General features: G+C 40.9%; 1 protein-coding gene across 1 annotated transcript; it reads left to right on the top strand.

Moving 5' to 3' along the window:
- The first annotated feature begins 65 nt into the window (after positions 1–65).
- LOC306970857 (patatin-like phospholipase domain-containing protein 7) lies at positions 66–19,468 on the top strand. The gene is made up of 35 exons (XM_079566891.1): positions 66–116; positions 1,464–1,516; positions 2,872–2,952; positions 3,931–4,018; positions 4,092–4,171; positions 5,011–5,105; positions 5,201–5,341; positions 5,410–5,569; positions 5,640–5,720; positions 5,827–5,955; positions 6,057–6,137; positions 6,313–6,433; positions 6,639–6,707; positions 6,808–6,890; positions 6,965–7,114; positions 7,325–7,402; positions 7,556–7,761; positions 7,825–7,956; positions 8,132–8,255; positions 8,371–8,560; positions 9,643–9,792; positions 9,881–9,944; positions 10,019–10,187; positions 11,683–11,865; positions 11,965–12,083; positions 14,279–14,435; positions 14,504–14,620; positions 14,916–14,985; positions 15,061–15,177; positions 16,420–16,568; positions 16,698–16,850; positions 17,638–17,754; positions 17,833–17,917; positions 17,995–18,119; positions 19,248–19,468. Exons 2-35 carry the CDS (start codon positions 1,466–1,468, stop codon positions 19,296–19,298), a joined length of 3,966 nt encoding a protein of 1,321 aa, XP_079423017.1. The 5' UTR covers positions 66–116; positions 1,464–1,465; the 3' UTR covers positions 19,299–19,468.
- Positions 19,469–19,863: the final 395 nt, after the last annotated feature.

The raw sequence follows: 19,863 nt of genomic DNA, 5'->3' as shown, positions 1-19,863 counted from the left end.
TACATTTTGTAAACATTGCTTTTATTTTGAAAGGACGGGGTAACCGTTGTCATGGTGGTTCCGTGGACTTTACGCTACTACGCGGCATGTATACACAAAAAGTTTGACAAATAAAGGTACGTGCTCAATGTTTTTGCTCGGTTAACCGTGGGGAAAACGTGCTTAAAGGAACACTTGTTGATTTCTGTCATGATTTGTGGTTGGCGCTGTCATAAGCGATGTGTTTTAGGTTGTTTTGCGTCGCATGTTGTTGCATAGAGGAATGAAAGGGGAGACCTCGGGGGTGGTGGTGGTGTGTAAGGTCACCAATCACTGCTTTATTTTGGTTCACCTTATGGTTCTGCTTAAAATGTGGCAATGTTTTACAAACTCCAACTGTTCCTATTCGCTTTTTCCACATTTTCGCATGTTGCTAGATTATGAAAGACCCCGGTGTCTGTTTGTTTGTTTACTAAAATGCTTAAGGACAGGCTCTAAAGCAAAGAAAGTAGGCAAATGCCCCAAGAAAAGAAGACTCAGGTACCTTTCTTCCCTTATTGATCGCCTTAAGATTAATAAGATGTACCAGATGTGTCAGAGTGTAGGTAATGCTGAATCCAAGTTGAGTCTACACTGTAGGCTCCAATTTAATTCCTTTATATTTGGTTCTTGCAGTGCTAGGTTTGTTTCCATTATAAGACATTTTTCCAAATCTGGTTCAGATTACATGTCTTAATGCTGTTAAGTTATACTTAAAGGCACTATAACTATTTTTTTTCCTAGTAATTGAACAAGATTTGTTTGTTTGGGAAAACACGGTACATCTAATTATAAAGCATTTGTATCAATTTCATGGACCTACCTGTGAGTGATTTACAGGTTGATTTAGTGGCCTCCCCTTTTATTGTTCGTAATAAATAAATAATACAGATCAGGTGAAGGGCCGTTAAGAGACATAGCCTGCCCAGAAAGGTAGTTACTTGGATAGTTACAGTATATATACAGTATATATATTTTTATTCATCCACTGAGATTAAGAATCTCTTTATCAAGGATGTCCTGGTCAGTCCGTGAGTAAGCAATAACAGGAACCAGATACAAAACATGCAAGACAATCTGAGCCACATGTGCCGAGTTCTGGTTTGTCTTGAGGCTTCACGAGGAGTCACGACACAATCTAATCACATGTTATCATCACACGCCCTCACCCTATGCAGAACATACAGTATGTGACTCATGCAATCGCTGACTGCTTACAGCTCATTATGTGGGCACATACTCATATTTAGTCTGTGTTAGTGGAAGTGTAGCTGCTGTGGGTTTCTGGTTACAAATTTTGACCTCTTCTTTTGCTTCTTGATCTTTAACCTAGATTCTTCTTTTCGGTCAGTGCTTCATTGTGTTCAGAGCGGATTAAACTCTGCAGTGATTAGTATGAAACAGATCCTTGAGCAAAGCTGACGATGCTGTTTTAACTTTTTAAGGTATGGACAACAGTGACGATGGCGAGGATGAGGGCCTCTGCAGCATATATCCGGTATGTCATTTTCTCTGTGCGGATGAATAATCACATCCTATTGAACTGAATCAAAATCAGCTTTTGAATGTTAGTGTAGACCATGTTCTGAAAGGCTTCTTTATTTGTTTTGTAGGTAATATTTAACTGTGCTTTTATAAATTGTGCACAGTGAACAATTGGTTTTGATTTTTAACGATTTTTGCAAATTTAATCGGAATTGTAGTTGTTCCAATGCATTGACCCCATCCAACAAAACACCACCACAGTTAGACCTGTCAGTGTTACAACATTTTAAGTTCTATGTGTTGACGCAAGAATAGATCGCGATAAACAATATTATTTAAGAGCGTTTAAGACCGAAATCAAATCGCAGTAATGTCTTGTTTTAAAAGTTCATATTGACATTTCTTCAATAACACATAATAATTTAAATAAACACTATATTCTTTGTCTTCTTGAAGGATAAGTCGATATAGTAGTTATTCTGACAGGCTTATTCCGAGTACAATCATTATTATGACATTATGTACAGTGATTGGTCTTAGTCTTTATCATCTATACTCCCGTGCTTAGGAAAATATATGTCCATTTGAAATCCAGAGAGTGCAAGGGATTCACTACAGCTCGGCACCTTTCACACAAAGCGCATAAACGGGGGAATCTGACCCAGAATGGACCTTCTTGCTGTGAGGAAGAACGGCTAAAAAAAACAGCATGTGCCACTTTTGATCCAAGCACGTGTTTTAGTTATAATTCACTCTTTCATCCCAAACTCTTTTCTTGTATTGTTAATGTTGAAGCCTATTTATTGTGTATTTTCTTTTTCGTATTACTTTAATGTCTATTACTATAGATGTGCCTGTTAACCTCTTATCCCCCGCTTTAACCAAGCATATTTTCTCCTGTTTGGCTTTACCCAAATTTAAAAAGCTCCTTCACTGGAGCGTACAGCATTGTCATCGCTCTTCCACTGTATATTTGTCACCTTTTTGTTGCAGTTTTGTCGTCTGTTGTGTTGCCATTTTGTTACTTGTTTTGCTGCGTTTTTGTCACGTTCTTGTTATTATTTTTTTTACATTTTTCCAAGCTTTTTAGATTTGGGTAAAGCAAAACTGGAGCAGGAATACATAATAGTTAGTTTGTGATTTATTTTTTATATTTAATATTTGAGGGCCCCGATCCAAAAGCTACTACTTCATGGGGTGTCTACATTTTAAGATATTCTCTTTTTTCTGTGAAACAAAGGCTGCCGTGAACACGCTATAGTGAGTGCTGTGTGGTGATCGCTGTTTTCTGCTTTAAACAGTCGTATAGTGTCTTCTCTCTCTCTTTTTGGAGCCTATAACTCTTGCCCTCCATGCTGTCTGTTTCAGAGCCTCTTCAGAGTGCCCCTCGGCAGTGAGCTCACGGCCAAGATGCAGGAGTTTGTGGAGGAGAGGACTGAAATAAATATAGTAATGCACTCGATTCATAGTTATGCAATATTACAGAAATGTTTGATTTATCTTTTTTGAAGAAATTGGAATTATTCGAGTAGTTATTTCTTTCAGTACTTCTTTAATTCTACCTGAGTAATATTGTAATGAAGTAATGAAGTGTCTTACTCTTAATTGAGGGGGGGGGGAAAGTAACTTGTGCCACTGTGAGTAAATTTTAAAGTTGCAAAAGCCTAAAATACTGTATATATAGTTTGTGTTTCGAGCCTTTTTTTTTTTTTTTAGAAATGTATTTTTTATTCGAAATATTTGGTATTTTCTTTGGATATATTTGCAGTTTTATTTCTCATAGTTTATATCATCACTGAAACATAAATCGGAATTTTGCACTCGAACTCAGTACTCAAGTAACATTTTCTCTAAGTACTTCTTTACTTCGATTTATTTACTTAAAAAAAAAAAACGTATAAACTATATTCTATACTTTTACTTGAGTATTTATTTGGGTCACTACTTTTTACTTTTACTTGAGTAAAATTATAATTGTTCTACTATTGTTAAGTAACGTTACTCTTACTTGAGTAAATATTTTGGCCACTCTTCTCACCTCTGGCGATTTGTGATATAGTTGTCCTCACATATGGCGACAGTGGCGTAATTGGTAGAGCGGGTCGTCTCATGATCGGAAGGTCAGGGATTCGAATCCCACCTCCTGAAGATGCCCACTGTTGTTGTGTCTGCGTACATTGGTGTGTGAATGGATGACTGGTTCCTTGCTGTAAAACGCTTTGGGCCTAATGAAGGTAGAAAAGCGTTGAGTCAATTTACCATTTACAATATGGCTTATTATAACTATGTAAAATCTAATAGTAAAAATAAATAGTATTTTTTTTATGTAAACGCGTCATGTTCTAAATCTTATGGGCGTGAAAAGGGCTTGAAGGCTCATGTTATGTCATTAAGATACAGTGACTATCTCTTTAATTGTGTCTTCAGTGGACGGCTGTGCTGATCGCTGCAGGGACAGTCGTGTCAATCTTAGGAATTGTGGTGTTTTTACTTTATAGAAGATACAAGAAGTCAAGTAAGTGTTAAACAGTCTTTACACGTGGCAGTACAGAAGCCGTTTATTCATTTGAATTTGCTGTGTTTCTTAGAGATGGAGGCTGGAGTCCCTCACTACCGCTTCAGGAAAAGAGACAAAGTGATGTTCTATGGACGAAAGATCATGAGAAAGGTGGGTTTGGACAGTAAGTCGACAAGTTGTAGATGTGGCTGCTAAAGGTATGACTGCTCGAACAAACAAAAGTGGCCACTTGGAGTTAAGTAACTGTTCTGATCCAGGGCTGCTGCAGTTGGTCGTCTAGGTTCAGCAACACTTTGTGCACTAAGAATGAGATCAACCTGAACCACGTAATTCCATCAATGGATTTCTTCTTCCCTGATGGCAAGATGACAATGCCATCTTCATAGGGCTCGAAAGTCCAAATCTTAGCCCTATTGAGAATCTTTGGGATGTGCTGGAGATCGCTTTGCGCAGTGGTCACACTCTCCCATCATCAATACAAAATGAAAAATACAAGGGGGCGTGGTCTAGCTGAGGGGAAGAAATCCTCTCATGGAAATCAAACATTTTCTCTATTTGGCCGTTTTCTGGCGCACTATAAACATTGTATCACACACCAATAAAGTTAAGCCAAAATCAGGTTCATATGGATTTTTTCCCCGCATTTTTCGGTAGAAGCGAAAAACGGCACCCATTGCTAACGTTGGCATATATTGTATGAAGCTAATGTAGATTCCTAGTTAGCATTGTCCATTTTTTAAGTATTCATGGTATTATTCTACTTTATAGTAGAATAATATATTCATAATTCAGCATTTGTTAAAGTAATGGTGGAGAAATTTCAGTAATTTTTGATTTCCCATATATGACCTTTTTGGTATAGGATTTTTTAATAATGTGGAGCTTGTGGTTCATTATTTGATTGTGTTGGACTTTTGCGTATCCCCATTAAATTTTCCTTGTTAAAAGGTCAGATGAATAACAATCACAATGTTTTTGTTTCCTCACAGGTTCAAACGCTGTCCTCCCCACCGTCCTCCTCTTCAAGCTCTGGTTATCGGCAAAAATCAAGGAAAAGGCCGAAAGTCCTAACGATAGCCAGAAAGTATGTTTATCTGTTTACGCTGTTTCATCTGCAACTGCTGAGTACAAAAGTTCCTACTGTTCATTATGTCTGACTCGTGTTGTGTGTGTGGTTAGGATCCTGCGCATCCGGAAAGAACCCACAACCCTGCAGCCCAAAGAGCCGCCTCCGTCTTTACTGGAGGCCGATCTGACCGAGTTCGACGTGCAGAACTCACACCTGCCATCGGAGGTGCTCTACATGCTCAAGAATGTCCGGTCAGTTTGCACTGGAAGACAAATGTAATGATGTCTTCGATCAGTCACTAAGGATTCTGTACTTTTAGGGTCCTTGGTCACTTCGAAAAGCCGCTCTTCCTGGAGTTGTGTCGGCACATGGTGTTTATCCAGCTCCACCAGGGGGAGGCGCTGTTCAGACCCGGAGACACCGATGACAGTATTTATGTGGTCCAAGATGGCCGTCTCGAGTTGTGTATCCATGAAAACGTAAGCTTAATATTAATAGTTTTTCTTTTTTTTGTTATTATGTGGTACTTAACGTGTCGTGTCATTGCAGGACGGTACCGAGGCGGTCGTGAAGGACGTTTTACCCGGAGACAGTGTCCACAGCCTGCTCAGTATTCTGGACACCATCACAGTACGTCCACAAACAAAGTGTACAGTGTTCAACAGATGACAATACTGTAGCCCCTTCATATTCCACTGCTAACATATTTACTGACATATATAATGTTTTTCTTTAGGGTTATCCAGCTCCTTATAAAACGGTGTCTGCTCGAGCAGCAGCTCCCACCACCATCCTCCGCCTCCCTGCTGCCGCCTTTCAGTCCGTCTTCGAGAAGTACCCCGAGACTCTGGTCCGGGTCATCCAGGTACAGTGTAAAAGTCTCATACAGTGGTGAAGTGTATAAAGTTTAATTATAAGTACCTTTAAAGCATATATTACAGATGTATCTGTTTTTGTCTTGTCCAGATTATTATGGTGCGTCTTCAAAGAGTGACATTTCTTGCCTTACACAACTACCTCGGCCTGACAACGGAGCTGTTTAACCCGGTGTGTTCATTCACTTCAAATATCGTCTTTCTGCAAACCACATGCACATGTACTGTCACGCCTTCATGATTATGTTCTGCTCTTAATTTGTTGTCACATCTGCCTTGGGGCAGACTGATATCACTCACTTTTTTGATTGCATATGTTTGCAAAACATGACATTTTTGTGACAAAGGAAAGTCAAGCCATCTCCCTTGTGTCTGTGGCCCATGTGCTGGGAGTCACAGACCCTCACAGAGGGCTGCGCCGTCAGCCGTCCCAACAAGACGACTCCGGGGCGGAGAAGACAGACACAGGTTTGACACAACTGCTCTTTTACACACAGTCATTTCTATTACATGACTGTATCAACCAAAATCAAATTGTATTTTATTTTGTTGTTTCATTTTTCTAGCATGTTGTTTTTTGAGTAATTAAAAGGCATGAAAGCACAGCTTTTCTTTATGCCAACACACAAATACAATCATATAGCTTCATTTAAATAGAGTTTTGTTCCAACAGAAAAGTCCAATATTTCAGAAACAAAATACAGAAAATCCCGGTCCCAATCCACTCCAATGGCTGTGACAGGTATGTGCTGTTTGTTCTCTCATTTGGATTCTATTATGTGTCTCTTGTTGTCAGCTCAAAGTAGATTACGTTGATAGTAGAACGTTTGCTGTGTTTGCAGCCGACATGTCTGCGACGCTCAACAATGTTTATGAACGAGCTCGAGTCCCTAAAGACGAGTCCGCACCTTCAAGTCCCCGAAAGGTTTGGCTCCTTTAACTTGCTGGTGTTTTCTTTTCATCACTGGATATTAAAATTAATGTTTCGGATCTTTTCAGTCGATTTTGAAGAAGAGCGTCACGATGCAGCAGACTCCCTCAGCCGTGTACCACTACGCAGACTCCGGAGGGACACACAGTCACTACAATAAAGTCAACGCCATTTTCCAAGCGGCCAAAAAGGATCTGCTTCAAGTCATTCAAATACAGGTAATTCACTCTCCAACTCTGCAGTTGTGTGATTGTATAGATGCTTGAGAACACTTCATCCTTGCTGCTTGTATGAATCTTGTGTTTGTGCCTGCAAGGGCAGAAGTAGAAGTAGGCTAGAAGTAGTGCTGAGAGTGAAAGAATAACTACTGTAAAAGTGCTTAGAGAAGCTTGTAAAGTGCCACATGAATCGATTGTGTGTGTTACCAGAATCCCAACGTACTAGAAGGAAGAGTCAATCTTCGCCAGGTCAAAGCTGGGACAACTGTAGCTCATCAAGGAGATCAGGTATGTCCACATCTCTCCCTTTTTACTGTAATGTCTTCTCAGAAATCTTTACTAATAAAACCCCAAAGTATGCAATGGTAGGCAACAGCTGATTTATCTGTAGTCTGGAGCCTCACTCTCCTTTCTATTATTAGTATTCTGTCTGTTATGCAGGATGTGAGTGTGGCGTTTGTGATCTCGGGCTCGCTGCACGTTTACCAGAGGATGATCGACCGCGAGGAGGAGTCCCTGCTGTTCGTGACTCATCCCGGGGAGATGGTCGGACACTTGGCCGTTCTCACCGGGGAGCCGCTCATCTTCAGCGTCAAAGCTCACAGAGACTGCACCTTCCTCTCCATCTCCAAGGCCCACTTCTACGAGTAAGGACGCCGTTTTGTACTGGAGTTTGTGGTTCATATGCACATGTCTTTTGAACTTTACAGGATCATGCGCGAGGAGCCGACGGTGGTGCTGAACGTAGCTCACACTGTGGTGAAGAGAGTGTCCCCGTTCGTCCGACAGATCGACTTTGCCTTGGACTGGATGGCAGTGGAGGCAGGGCGAGCTGTGTACAGGTAATAATGTACAGGGAAATGCTTCGTCTCGAGAACTGTCACAAAATACCCTGTGAAATCCAGTGTTTGTATTGGTATTCATATGAAGAAATCTCTTAGCACTAGATCTGTGGCAAGATTCACAAAATAAAATCACATTTTAGTTATTCATTTCAAATGCATATGACTTTTTCAGGCAGGGAGACAAGTCAGACAGCACCTTCATCGTCCTCAGTGGTCGACTGAGATCTGTAATTGCAAAGGATGATGGGAAAAAGGAGCTAGCAGGAGAGTACGGTCGAGGGGATCTGATTGGTGTGGTGAGTGGTTATACAGTATGGCTCAAACCGTGGATACAACAGTCGCATCCAAAAAAGCAAATGACCCAATGCGTAGTTAGCTTGATTTGACTGAATCTTCATGTCTGTGTTTCAGGTGGAGGCTCTGACCCACATGAACAGAGCCACGACGGTCCACGCAGTGCGGGACTCGGAGCTGGCCAAACTGCCCGAAGGAGCCCTGAAGTCCATCAAACGCAGATACCCGCAGGTGGTGACCCGACTCATCCACCTGCTGGGGCAGAAGATCCTCGGAAACATGCAGCAAGTCAACGGGCCTCTGGCTGGTAACGAAATCACTGATATTGAAGTAGACTTGTCCTGCATGATTGTGACGTACTGCATAAACCGCAGCATTGATATTTTAGGTTTTAGTATATACAGTACCCGTCAAAAGTTTGGAAACGCTTTTTTGTGTATTGGTTATTCTTTTATTTCAATGTAGTCACTTCACAGACTGTTAAACCATTTCAGGACAACCTTATGAAGCTCATTGAGAAAATGCTAAGATGAAAGGGTGGCAATTTAGTTATTTTACCGTTTTTTGTTTCCAATAATCCCATTTGTTCCTTCATAGCTTTCAACGAGAAACACACAATGTGAATAGAGTTGAAAATAAAGAAAAGCCGATACACTTTTGACAGGTACTGTGTTGAAAAGGAACTTGTGAGTAAGGACTGTTTTATTAATCTCCAAAGTTGCTGCAAACATCCTCACCATCAGCAGGTTTTTATATCATAGTTCTGCAGAAACTTCCTCAGAACTAAATCTGGCATTATTACAGCACTAGACGTCTGTTCATTAATATACATTGTCCCGTTCAAATGAAGTAATAAACGAATACAACGAATTTAGCCGTGAAAGATACAGGCCACTATTTTTAGCTAATGGCACGCTAATATGCTATGGCACAGTGATAAATGCAGTTTGAGTGCAGAACGGGTCCAGTGATCCTGTTTCAAAATCCAGGAAATACAGGTTAGAAGATCCTGGCCAGCCAGAATAAAAACTTTCCCATTCTTTACGAAAAGCAGGAGTGGATGACTGGGCAGACGAGGTTGGAAGTACAATAGATATGTTTTTGATGAGGGGAATATCGTGAAAAGCTACAAAAAAAGTTGATATTTGATTCACATGTCCCCATAAGAAACACATGTAGAGAAAGATCACAAGACTTAGCTTAGTTCGGTCATATTCTATGTACTGCTAAAACTAATATTGATATTTCCAGGTTCATTCATTCAATTTCAACACATGTATCCATTAATACTTTGTTTTAAAGAACAAAATGATAAATTTATATAAAATAAATAAATCATTTGAATTCATTTGAATTCCATTTGTTCATTTCCCTGTTTTGTCTCTGCAGCTCGTGGCCTGGGGCTCCACACTCCCTCCAGTAAATGGGACAGTGGGAATCCCGCCTCAAACCTCTCGACTGTGGCTATCCTCCCGGTGTCCGACGAGGTCCCACTGACGGCCTTCAGTCTGGAGCTCTACCACGCGCTCAGCGGCATCGGTAACACATGAGCACATACTTTACACCACATTCTGTCAGTGGTTTAGTCTTTAAACGATAAGGATGTCATTGACTCTGTTTCGTGCAGGCCCCGCTCTCCTCCTGACCAGTGACAGCATCAAGCAGCGCCTGGGCTCCACAGCTTTAGACAGGTGCTGTACAAAAACACAACATTCATTCCTCTTTAAGTGATCTGGTTTTAATTCCCTGCCTTCCCCTTCTGCAGTGTGCACGAGTACCGTCTGTCCAGTTGGCTGGGGCAGCAGGAGGACATTCACCGGATCGTCCTGTACCAGTCGGACCCAGGTCTCACCCCTTGGACTCAGCGCTGCATTCGTCAGGCCGACTGCATCCTCATCGTGGGGCTGGGAGAGCAGGAGCCCACTGTGGGAGAGGTCAGTGCTGCAAACAACACCGAGAGAGTATGTGGGCCAATTTAGTTTAGAGGTCACATTTACAGGATTTATACAGGTCGCAGGAAGTATAATCTAATTACAATATCGCAATACTTCTTTGTTGAAATACATGTATCGTATCGGAAATAGCCATGTCACTGATTAACCGGTTTACGATTACCACAATAATAAAAGAGCACGGTAGGTTAACCCCCGAGATTATATAATAGTATATGATAAAATTATAATCATAATAATTATAAAGTAGTAAAGTTCACTCTTGATTTGCATTATCCAATGTATTTTTAAATGCGAAAAAGTCTTGAAGGCTTTTTATTTTGAGCAAATTAAAGTATTGAAAAAGTATTTAAAATACAAAACAAAATTATCTCCCTTCATTAGGTCGATGATTGTGAATAATCGTAAAATCTCGATGTTTTCTCTCACAATAATCTTGCCTCAAAAAATTTTAATCATGACATCCCTAATCGGAAACTATGTATGGCTATTACTTTTATTTCTCAGTTTTAGAATTTTTTTTTTTACAAATGTTTTCTACTTAAATATAGTTTTGTTGAAGGGGCTAGATGCAAGTTTTCATTTTATACTCAGTTGTGGTGAACAGGTCTGAGCTCATTCTATACATTAGGACATGGCTGGAACATGTAGGGGGAGGAAAATACATAATTTTAACATTTTTACACTCTGTATAGTCCCTTTAAATCCAGATCGGTTTAAACAAAAATGACTGACTTTTAAAACGCTTCGGCCAATTGTGCTTTTCATAATGTTTTAATCAATATCAGACTGATTTATATTTCATTCATAAATGTTGGTAACTAAACTTGTGCTTTCTTATTAAACTCATTCAGTGTTAAATATCTCAGTTTTTATCAAAGAAAATGTATAAATGTAATACTTTGTGCATTGGATTATATTATATCGCAATACGTACGTATCGGGCCTCAGTATTGTGATACGTATTGGATCCTGACAAACGTGTATGTCCCAGCCTGAATAATTTCAGGTAGAAAGTAAAAATAATCTTCTAAATCAAATCGAACATTTGTACTATACACACAAATGTTCAGCTTTCTAAAAGTTACTGCTTTTATTTTGGAGTCTCAAGTTGAACTTTTGGTCCATGTTTCCTGCATTCAGCAGCTTCTCAAAAGGAAACAACAAGAACACTTCTCAATAAAATGATTGTGTTTTTATTGAAGTAAAATCCCAGATACATGACGAAGAGTGTCGTTTGTTGTGAGTGCGGCGAGAGCTGGCTTTTGACGCTACTGAAAATCACACAACCTGAGCCTAAGATAAATGTAGTCCTGACAAACTAAATGGATAAAAGGTTTGTCGTCATCTTTATTATCTGTCAGTCAACACATTAATGTTGCGACAGGTTCAGCAGGTGCGGGGAACAATATATCAGGATAAATGAGTCCTTGAAATTCCTAATAAAGATCACAGACATTATGTATCTCTGTGTCAGCTGGAGCGTATGCTGGAGGGCAGCGCGGTGCGAGCGCAGAAGCAGCTGGTGTTGCTGCACAAAGAGGACGGTCCTCCTCCCAAAGGCACGGCCGAGTGGCTGAACATGAGGAGCTGGATCTCCAGACACCACCACCTGTCCTGCCCCCGGAGAGTCTTCTCCCGACGCAGCCTCCCCAAACTGGTACTGGATTTATTCAACCGAACCAGGCCTCTGACTGTTCATCTTGACAATGTATTTAGGGATGACTTCATGTGAGTTGATGTGTGTGTTATTTCACAGCGCGAGTTGTACCAGCGGGTTTTCGAGAAGTGTGCTGATCGCCACTCCGACTTTTCCCGACTGGCCAGAATCCTCACCGGGAACAGCATCGCCATCGTACTGGGCGGAGGCGGAGCCAGGTACTGCAGCTTCTGCCATGAAACTATTTACACGGCATAACTGTATGTGGAGTTGATGGACATTAGTTTTACATTACATGATCAAAAGATTGGATTATCTAATGTTTCTGTTTTTCTTCATTATTCTTTTCTTGCAGCAGTGACAAAGGTAGGGGTGTAGTTCAAAGTGACGTTACTTTGCACCTCTGGAAATGCAGACACTTAATTTGAACTGATTTTAACAAACACTGAGATCCCACATGTGGAGGAAAACATTGTTTTTCCAGAGCTGCACTGTATGTTTTCATGTCCCTGTGTATTATGTCAAAATGGATCTAGTATTATATCTTTAAGGCTTCTAGACCGTTGATTTATTTAGTGTCTTGTGTAGGGAATATAGTAGCTGTAGGGCTGGGTGATATTGCTGGTTTGCAGGTGACATCACAGCATTCCAAAGGCCTATACTATTATATAGAGGAAAAATGATTTTGTTTTTGAGGAAATTTTTGGTCTTGCACAGAGAGATCATGGACCCAGTGACTGATATTAATGATTAATGATGATAATTTTTAATTTGTATATTTTCTTTTTAGCTACGGCTTGTGAAAGTGTAATGCAGTTAATAGGAAAAACTGGCTCCTGCCCCCCGTTGGGTCCGAGGACATCGTCACATTCTAGAACCTGCAACCCAGCAATGGACAAAAATGAATATCAATAACGGTGATGAAGCGATATTTTTGCAAACATCAGAAATTTGCAAAATTGTGCCGGCCAACATCTTATCGCTTTGTCACTCAGAAGGATATTTGTCCAGGGCAGACTACAAAGGGGCAGAAAAACAACTCTATTTTTTACAGTTTTTCACAATTTTTAACCCATTCTTTCCCAGTTTGTTTCCTCCATTTGTCCCCAATTTTGTCAAAAAAAAAATTTTGACATTTGTTGTTTTTTCTGACATTGGGGATACACTCGTTATTGTGAATTTGCATATCTTCCAAACAGCACCGGCGCCAAAGATTTTAGCCACTTAATCAAAGGAGCACTAGTTCCTCAGACGTCATAGACTGCTTTGACATGAAAAGGAGTGAGTAGGACAGGTTTTAATTCCATCTAAAGGAGGGCACATTGTCCGAGGCCCAGTGCTGTTAATGCGACCGTGCTTCAGAGGCTCGATCAGCGTCAGCAGGTGTCGGCCTGAGCTGGACTCCAGGATCATTATTACAGGCATTCACTGGATTGAATCAATGAGCTGAAGTTCAGCTGATGTTTTAGAGTCAGACCCCTTTGCTCAAGAACAGACCAAGTCCTCTTGCGGCGAGACAAAGTCTGGATGAGGAAATTACACACAACAGCAGTAAAAAGTTCACTCAACTCATGAGTTTGTTGCCGTTCTCTCGAGTCCTGAGCATCCGCCTGATAATATATTTATTTGAGCAGCAAACACTCAAAAGGAGTGGGCAGAAGCAAGAGCTTATAAGCGCCCACCCCCAATCATAATAATCATAAGTCATAATCATAAATATTATTAAAAGCTCGACTACAGTGTGATGGCGTTTGTGGTAGAAGCGGAGTGTGAGGGGAGATTACAGCGTGAGAGCGCAGAGCTACACATTCACCAGGACCTGCTCCTCTGGCCAGTCGTCCTCCAGGGGTTGACGTAAAACTGGCTCATGGAGGCTCCTCAGTGCGCGCTGGAGTTAAAGGCAGGTCCAGAGCGCCCTCCTCCACCACACTGCATTTTATAGCTCACCACGCCTTTGCAGCCAAAACACTGCTGTTCCGTTCACTCGGACACAGTTGTGAACAGAAAATTATTGTGTGTTATGTTGTCTAATCGCCCAAAAATTGCATGTTTTGTGACCCCCCCCCCCCCCCCCCGGGACAAATGTCTGCCGCTGCTCTAGATATGATCTTGTAGACAATATATTGCCCACCTCTATGTATTAGTCTCAGATTTTGATACATATAGACAACATAGTTTTCAGTTTGGGCTCCAAAGCACCAAGTTTGTCTTTACTTATTGATTCATTGCTAAACTGTACCTTCCATTCATCCATTACGGCTTATTTGAATAACAGTCGACTGGATTTGCAAAAATACCTGTTAGTTGTCGTATCGTTGGAGCTGTGTGCGCTCTTTGTGCCGAGTGTGCTCTTCAAGTCTTTGTACATTCATTGATGTTTTTGTCTAACTGTTCTGTCCGCGTTTCCGACCAGGGGCTGTTCGCAGGTGGGGATCCTGAGGGCCCTGAACGAGGCGGGGATCCCCATCGACATGGTGGGCGGCACTTCCATCGGCTCCCTTTTGGGGGCGCTGTACGCGGAGGAGAAGAGCAGCAGCCGGATGAGGGTCAGAGCGAGAGAGTGGTCCATGGTGAGCGGAACAGAGCGAGTTAATAATATCAGTGATAACGTTAATAAAAAGGTAAATGTGTTTTTCAGGACATGACGTCTTGGTTTAAAAAGATCCTGGACCTGACGTATCCCATCACCTCCATGTTTTCAGGAGCTGCTTTTAACTCTGGCATCAGCTCCGTTTTCAAAGGCAAACAAATAGAGGTAAAGTCATTCTGTTTATTATTAAAGTGTTTTTATTTCAATCACTCTGGTCTTTAAATGGTAATACTGTTTCATTCTTTAAAGAGACCATTTAAAATGCTAAAAAGTAAAATAGAAATGCTTAGGCACCTACAATAATGTTTTAAGTCTATTTTAAGCTCCATATGCTTAATATGTCCACTTTATTTAATCATCCATCAGTTTTAGGGGCCTGTCCCACTATTTGACAACTACCGCTATGTCTGCCTGCCTTTAACTGAATTACAAATACATACAATTCACTTTTTTCCTGTAGGATTTATGGTTGCCGTATTTCAACATCACAACGGACATCACCGCTTCTGCCATGAGGGTTCACACTTACGGTTTGTGTAATACGATACAAAGCTGATTTCAAGCATTGAAAACCACTTGAATAAACCACATGAACCCTGTCCCAGGTTCCCTCTGGAGGTACGTCCGAGCCAGCATGTCTCTGTCCGGATACCTTCCCCCGCTCTGCGACCCCAAAGACGGACACTTACTCATGGACGGAGGCTACATCAACAACCTCCCCGGTCAGTTTAAGATCAAAGTTTGAAATAGTTTTACAGCATGAATAGCACTATATCAATAATTAGAATATGGAAGTGAGTTTTCTGGATTGACAATAGCAGCTGATCTGTTACTCCCATTCATTCAGTGTTTCTGATGAAACGTTTGTGCAAGGGTGACCACCAGGCCCTCTTCTGGTCGTATTGCACAGCCATTTAGGCTCCAGTTAAGGTTAAAGGGACTAGATGCATGTTGGTCATGTTTATACTCACTACTGCCACCTCAGGTCTTATGCGTAACTGCAGTCTCTATATTAAGCTCGTGCATGACGGCACTTCGGACCTGAAGTAACACCTTTTTGAGCGACAGTGCAGGATTTTAGAGGCAGTTGTGGTGAACAGGTCTGGGCTCTTTCTACACATTAGGACATGGCTGGAACATGTAGGGGGAGGAAAATACTTAATTAACATTTTTTAAAACTCCGTTTAGTCCTTTATGGTTGTATTTTAGCCATTCAGGTCTCTGAGCTCCACCTATTTAGATGATGCCCACTTTGTCATTGGTTCCTTGTAAAGTGTGAGTAAAAAAAAAGAAAATAAATCATAAATCATTAGCTTAAATTAGTTTTACAATTCATAGCTCCTTAGTGCTTTGTTTGTTTTTTTGTGGATAATGTGCCTTAACAGTAAACCAGATATTTAAAGCAGTGCTTTCTCAAGTCTTCCCCTAAATGTTCCTCCTAATTGCACATCTAGCTCTACTTTTTGTGCTATTTAAGGTGGTCACTCTAGTTAGTGTGCATATCTTAGCACATTCAGGTGCTCGTCATATAATTACAATATCATGAAAAAGTGCATTTACTTCAGTTTTTCAACTTAAACTGTGAAACTAAACTGTCACTGTTAAACTGTCAAGCCTTTATTTCGTTAGCCACATAGCATAATTGCCTAACTCATTTTTTTTGTTTTGATTTTGGAAAACATGTAAAAAGACGTTTTATTGGAAACACATTGTTTTTCTCTTTTTGCCATTTTAACAATACAAAATACCTTCCATTAATATCAGCATATTTTTTCAGCAAGTATATGTCTTTCTAATAAATACAAAATCCAAGGCAGTTTAGTGTAGTTCCAGGGCGTTTCAGCCTATTGGGCCTTGAACAAAATTAAAATCACATCAACACTTTCCGATTATTGAGTTTTGAAATTAAACCTTCATGCTGAGCTGCTTTGCTCAAACACTTTTCTTCCTTTTCTTTATTGTAGCTGATGTGGCTCGGTCGATGGGAGCGAAGGTGGTCATTGCCATCGACGTCGGGAGCAGAGACGAAACTGACCTAACAAACTACGGAGACTCTTTGAACGGGTGGTGGCTGCTCTGGAAGAGGTTCAACCCACTGGCAGAGAGAGTCAAGGTAATTATGCAGATTTAGCTCTATTCCCAGTATCATGTTATTGTCAGTATTGTTGCATCCTCTCTGATAGATAGATTGCATCTGTACGTAAAGCAGTAAAGTACTAAGAAGTGTCCTTTGTGCTCCCAGGTGCTGGGCATGGCGGAGATCCAAACCCGCCTGGCGTACGTGTGCTGTGTGCGCCAGCTCGAAGTGGTCAAAGAGAGCGAATACTGCGAGTACATCCGTCCGCCCATCGACCACTACGGCACCCTCGAGTTCGGGAAGTTTGACGAGATCGCAGTAAGTGTCAAAGCCTGTTTATCATAATGTTGTTCTCATCAAAAACAGACCTGGAGTTGTGTGTCAAGCCACAAGCGCATCTTTCAGTAATCTTTGAATCCTCCCCAGTGGCTATTCTCAGCGTCAAGGCGACAGATCCCAAAAAGATCTTCCTGAGGTCTGATTTATCCAGGAAAGTGTTTCCTCATTCCTTGATCTCTTGCTGAGCTCAATCCTGGAGTTATAAATACTGTTGAGTAAAAACATTCTCCATAACTTAACTACAGCCTCACATGCTGAGTGGTGTATTTGTGTTTATTGTTTATTCCTCTTTATTGAAACATCTGTGCAGCCAAAGGGAGCAAGAGGAAGGGGTGGGGTGGGAGGGGCTTGTGGTCGCTCACTTGGAGGGTCAGGAAGTGTTTTAGATCAATATTGTATTTTCAATCCAACAAAATGTAAGATGGTGATAAAGCTGTGTTTCAGATTAATCCCAAATACCTGCAAAAATAATGCCCACTCTCCATTTATGGATTCCAATTGGCATTAAATCTAATTTTCTAAAAACACAATAATTACATTGGTTGTATATTTTACTGCATGACTTTAGTAAAAAAAGACCAAAAAATATGGTCGAACACACAATTTGCTTGAGAATGCCAACATTTCTGCTCATTCCTCTTGATCGAATGAAATGAGATTATTGCATTTGTGACAAAGCACAATATTTAGTCATTTGGACTTGCCGCTCCCTGTTTGCACCCTGGCCTGTGTATATAATCTTAGTCTCACCGGTTTGCGTGTGTAGGAGGTGGGTTACCAGCACGGGAAGACTCTGTTCGACGTGTGGCAGAGGAGCGGAGTCATCGACAGCATGCTCAAGGACCGGCACCAAGAGGAGTTCCACAAAACCAAGACGGGACACGTGAGCGATTATACAGATATGCCACAGCTAGACACTGCAGAGGTTCCAGTTTCGTCTAACGCCGTCCGTGTATTTCAGGTGGTGACGTGTCCGAACGCCTCCTTCACCGACCTGGCAGAGATCGTGTCCCGAATCGAGCCGGTCAAAGCTGCTCTCGTAGACGGTAAGTCCCTCTGTGAATAAGACTGACATACAGTATTTGTTAGTAAGAATATGAATTAAAACTGCTGCTGTTTGTAGGGGAGCCATCGGACGAGTACCAGACGGACTACGATGACGAGATGGTGGAGAGCGCTCTGTCCGATTTTGAGGCTTTCCCGGCAGGCAGCGAATACACGGAGGGAGAGGAGACCACCGCGGAAACTGTACGTCTGGAACTCTCCCCACAGCTCAGCGATTTCACCATCCGATTTTACGATAGTCCAACCATAGCTGTTGATTTGTAGAACGTTACTCAAAAGTGTATAAAGGGATTTCCTCTGAAATATCGCTATATCAGTCAGAGCCAACTTTGAAGCGTCTCTAATCAACAGTGCTAGTGCTTCACCTGTTCAATTGACTGAAGATGGAGCTCCGTCCTTTATGTGATTTTTTTTTATTAATTTTTTTCAGCTCTTATACAGACCAATGGATAGACCTATAGAAATCACAAAAATACTTTAGCTAGCTGAGCCTGTCACTATAAAGGCGTGAGATCAAAAAGAGGAAATCCAAAACAGATTTACTTAAACAGGATCTGCACAGTACAGTCTCACCTGTCTGAACTGAACGTTCTGTCCCCAAACTAATGAATGGTGAAGCCTGGCATTGTATTGAAGTATTCAAGGTCGGGCCGATGTTTACAGGTACTCTAAAGTACCTACTAAACATAAATATACTAATGAAGCGCCCGCTGCTGTCACAGTTCAACACGGATACATTTTACAGTTTAGGAGCGTCATACACAGGATTAGGACATTTGGAAAAATCGTCCGAAAATATCAGACGTACATATCGGCATTAGCCAATAATAATCCCCCAAAATCGGCATAGGCCTTAGACAAACCCTTATCAGTCGACCTCTATAAAGTATTAAAAAATGCCATGAAATATCTGTTACATGTATTTGTGAGGTTTCTCCATCATTAAAATATTATATGATGGCCGTTGGAGGTGTTTCCGACCCCACAAAACTGAATTTGTGACATTTTTTTAACGGTTTCCGGCTTTGACGTCACCTAAATGTGGTCGATGGTTGACAGGCTTTTCCTTTTTATTTCTATGGATAGACCGTACATTTCTCTGGTAAATAAACGAAGTCCTGGAGTAAAGTCTTTTTAAGAGTGGGAAAAGAATGCAGTCGAGATGACATGGGTAGGAATATAAACAATGGACAGCCTTTCTTAACTTTATGCATTATGCTGAAATGACATCTGATAAAATGGACTCTTTACTTGCTTTATTAATAGTTTCAAAAAAATACTCATGTTTTTTTCTTCCTCTCTTCTTTCCAGGACGAGGAGGTGATTCACATCCGTCACAGACTGAAGGAGAGCAGCCAATAAACCTTGCCATGAGCTACATTTTTTAGTCTTTCAAATTGTGCTGCCAACTGGATAATGTGAATCTATTTTAAGCAATAATATTCAAGGTTTTAAAGGGAAAATTCACGTCACGTTATCATTTCTGGATTTTAATTTGTAATTTAAACGATGATCTTCTCCACACACCGAGACAGAGCATTACTTCTAAATGCAGTGTCACTTTTGAAGCTGCTAAGATGGACTTTATTTTACTTGGGAAATTTGCACAATTCACTTCTGATAGACTCTCGACTCCACGTTATTTATCTCTCATCACTACGTTGTTGCCACTATGGGCCGTAGGCGGAGTGCACTTTGAAGAATCGTTTGTCAAGCTGACAGAAACGCACAGAACAAGAAGAAACATGGATTCTTGTAAACACTGACTTAAGTATTATTAGTACGTCCTTTTATGAGCCTGTACAGAAAGTGAATAGGCGTCCATTAATAAAGAACATCACAATAGTTAGAATGACTTGAACTCAGAACAGTCATTTTCATTATTTTAGAATGTAACCATATTTCTCCTGTTCAGGCTCAAACACAT

Source organism: Gobius niger (assembly GCF_951799975.1).
Source record: "Gobius niger genome assembly, chromosome: 1".
Taxonomy (NCBI): Eukaryota; Metazoa; Chordata; class Actinopteri; order Gobiiformes; family Gobiidae; genus Gobius; species Gobius niger.
The sequence above is the reverse complement of the archived record's forward strand: the minus strand, read 5'-3'. Positions and strand labels throughout refer to the sequence as shown.

Bases quoted from the DNA above. Each gene is read 5' to 3' on its own strand.
- LOC306970857 (XM_079566891.1), top strand. From the start codon at position 1,466: ATGGACAACAGTGACGATGGCGAGGATGAGGGCCTCTGCAGCATATAT. The intron at 7,403-7,555 runs GTATGTCCACAT...TCTGTTATGCAG, and splicing joins TAGCTCATCAAGGAGATCAG to GATGTGAGTGTGGCGTTTGT. The intron at 7,957-8,131 runs GTAATAATGTAC...TGACTTTTTCAG, and splicing joins GCAGGGCGAGCTGTGTACAG to GCAGGGAGACAAGTCAGACA.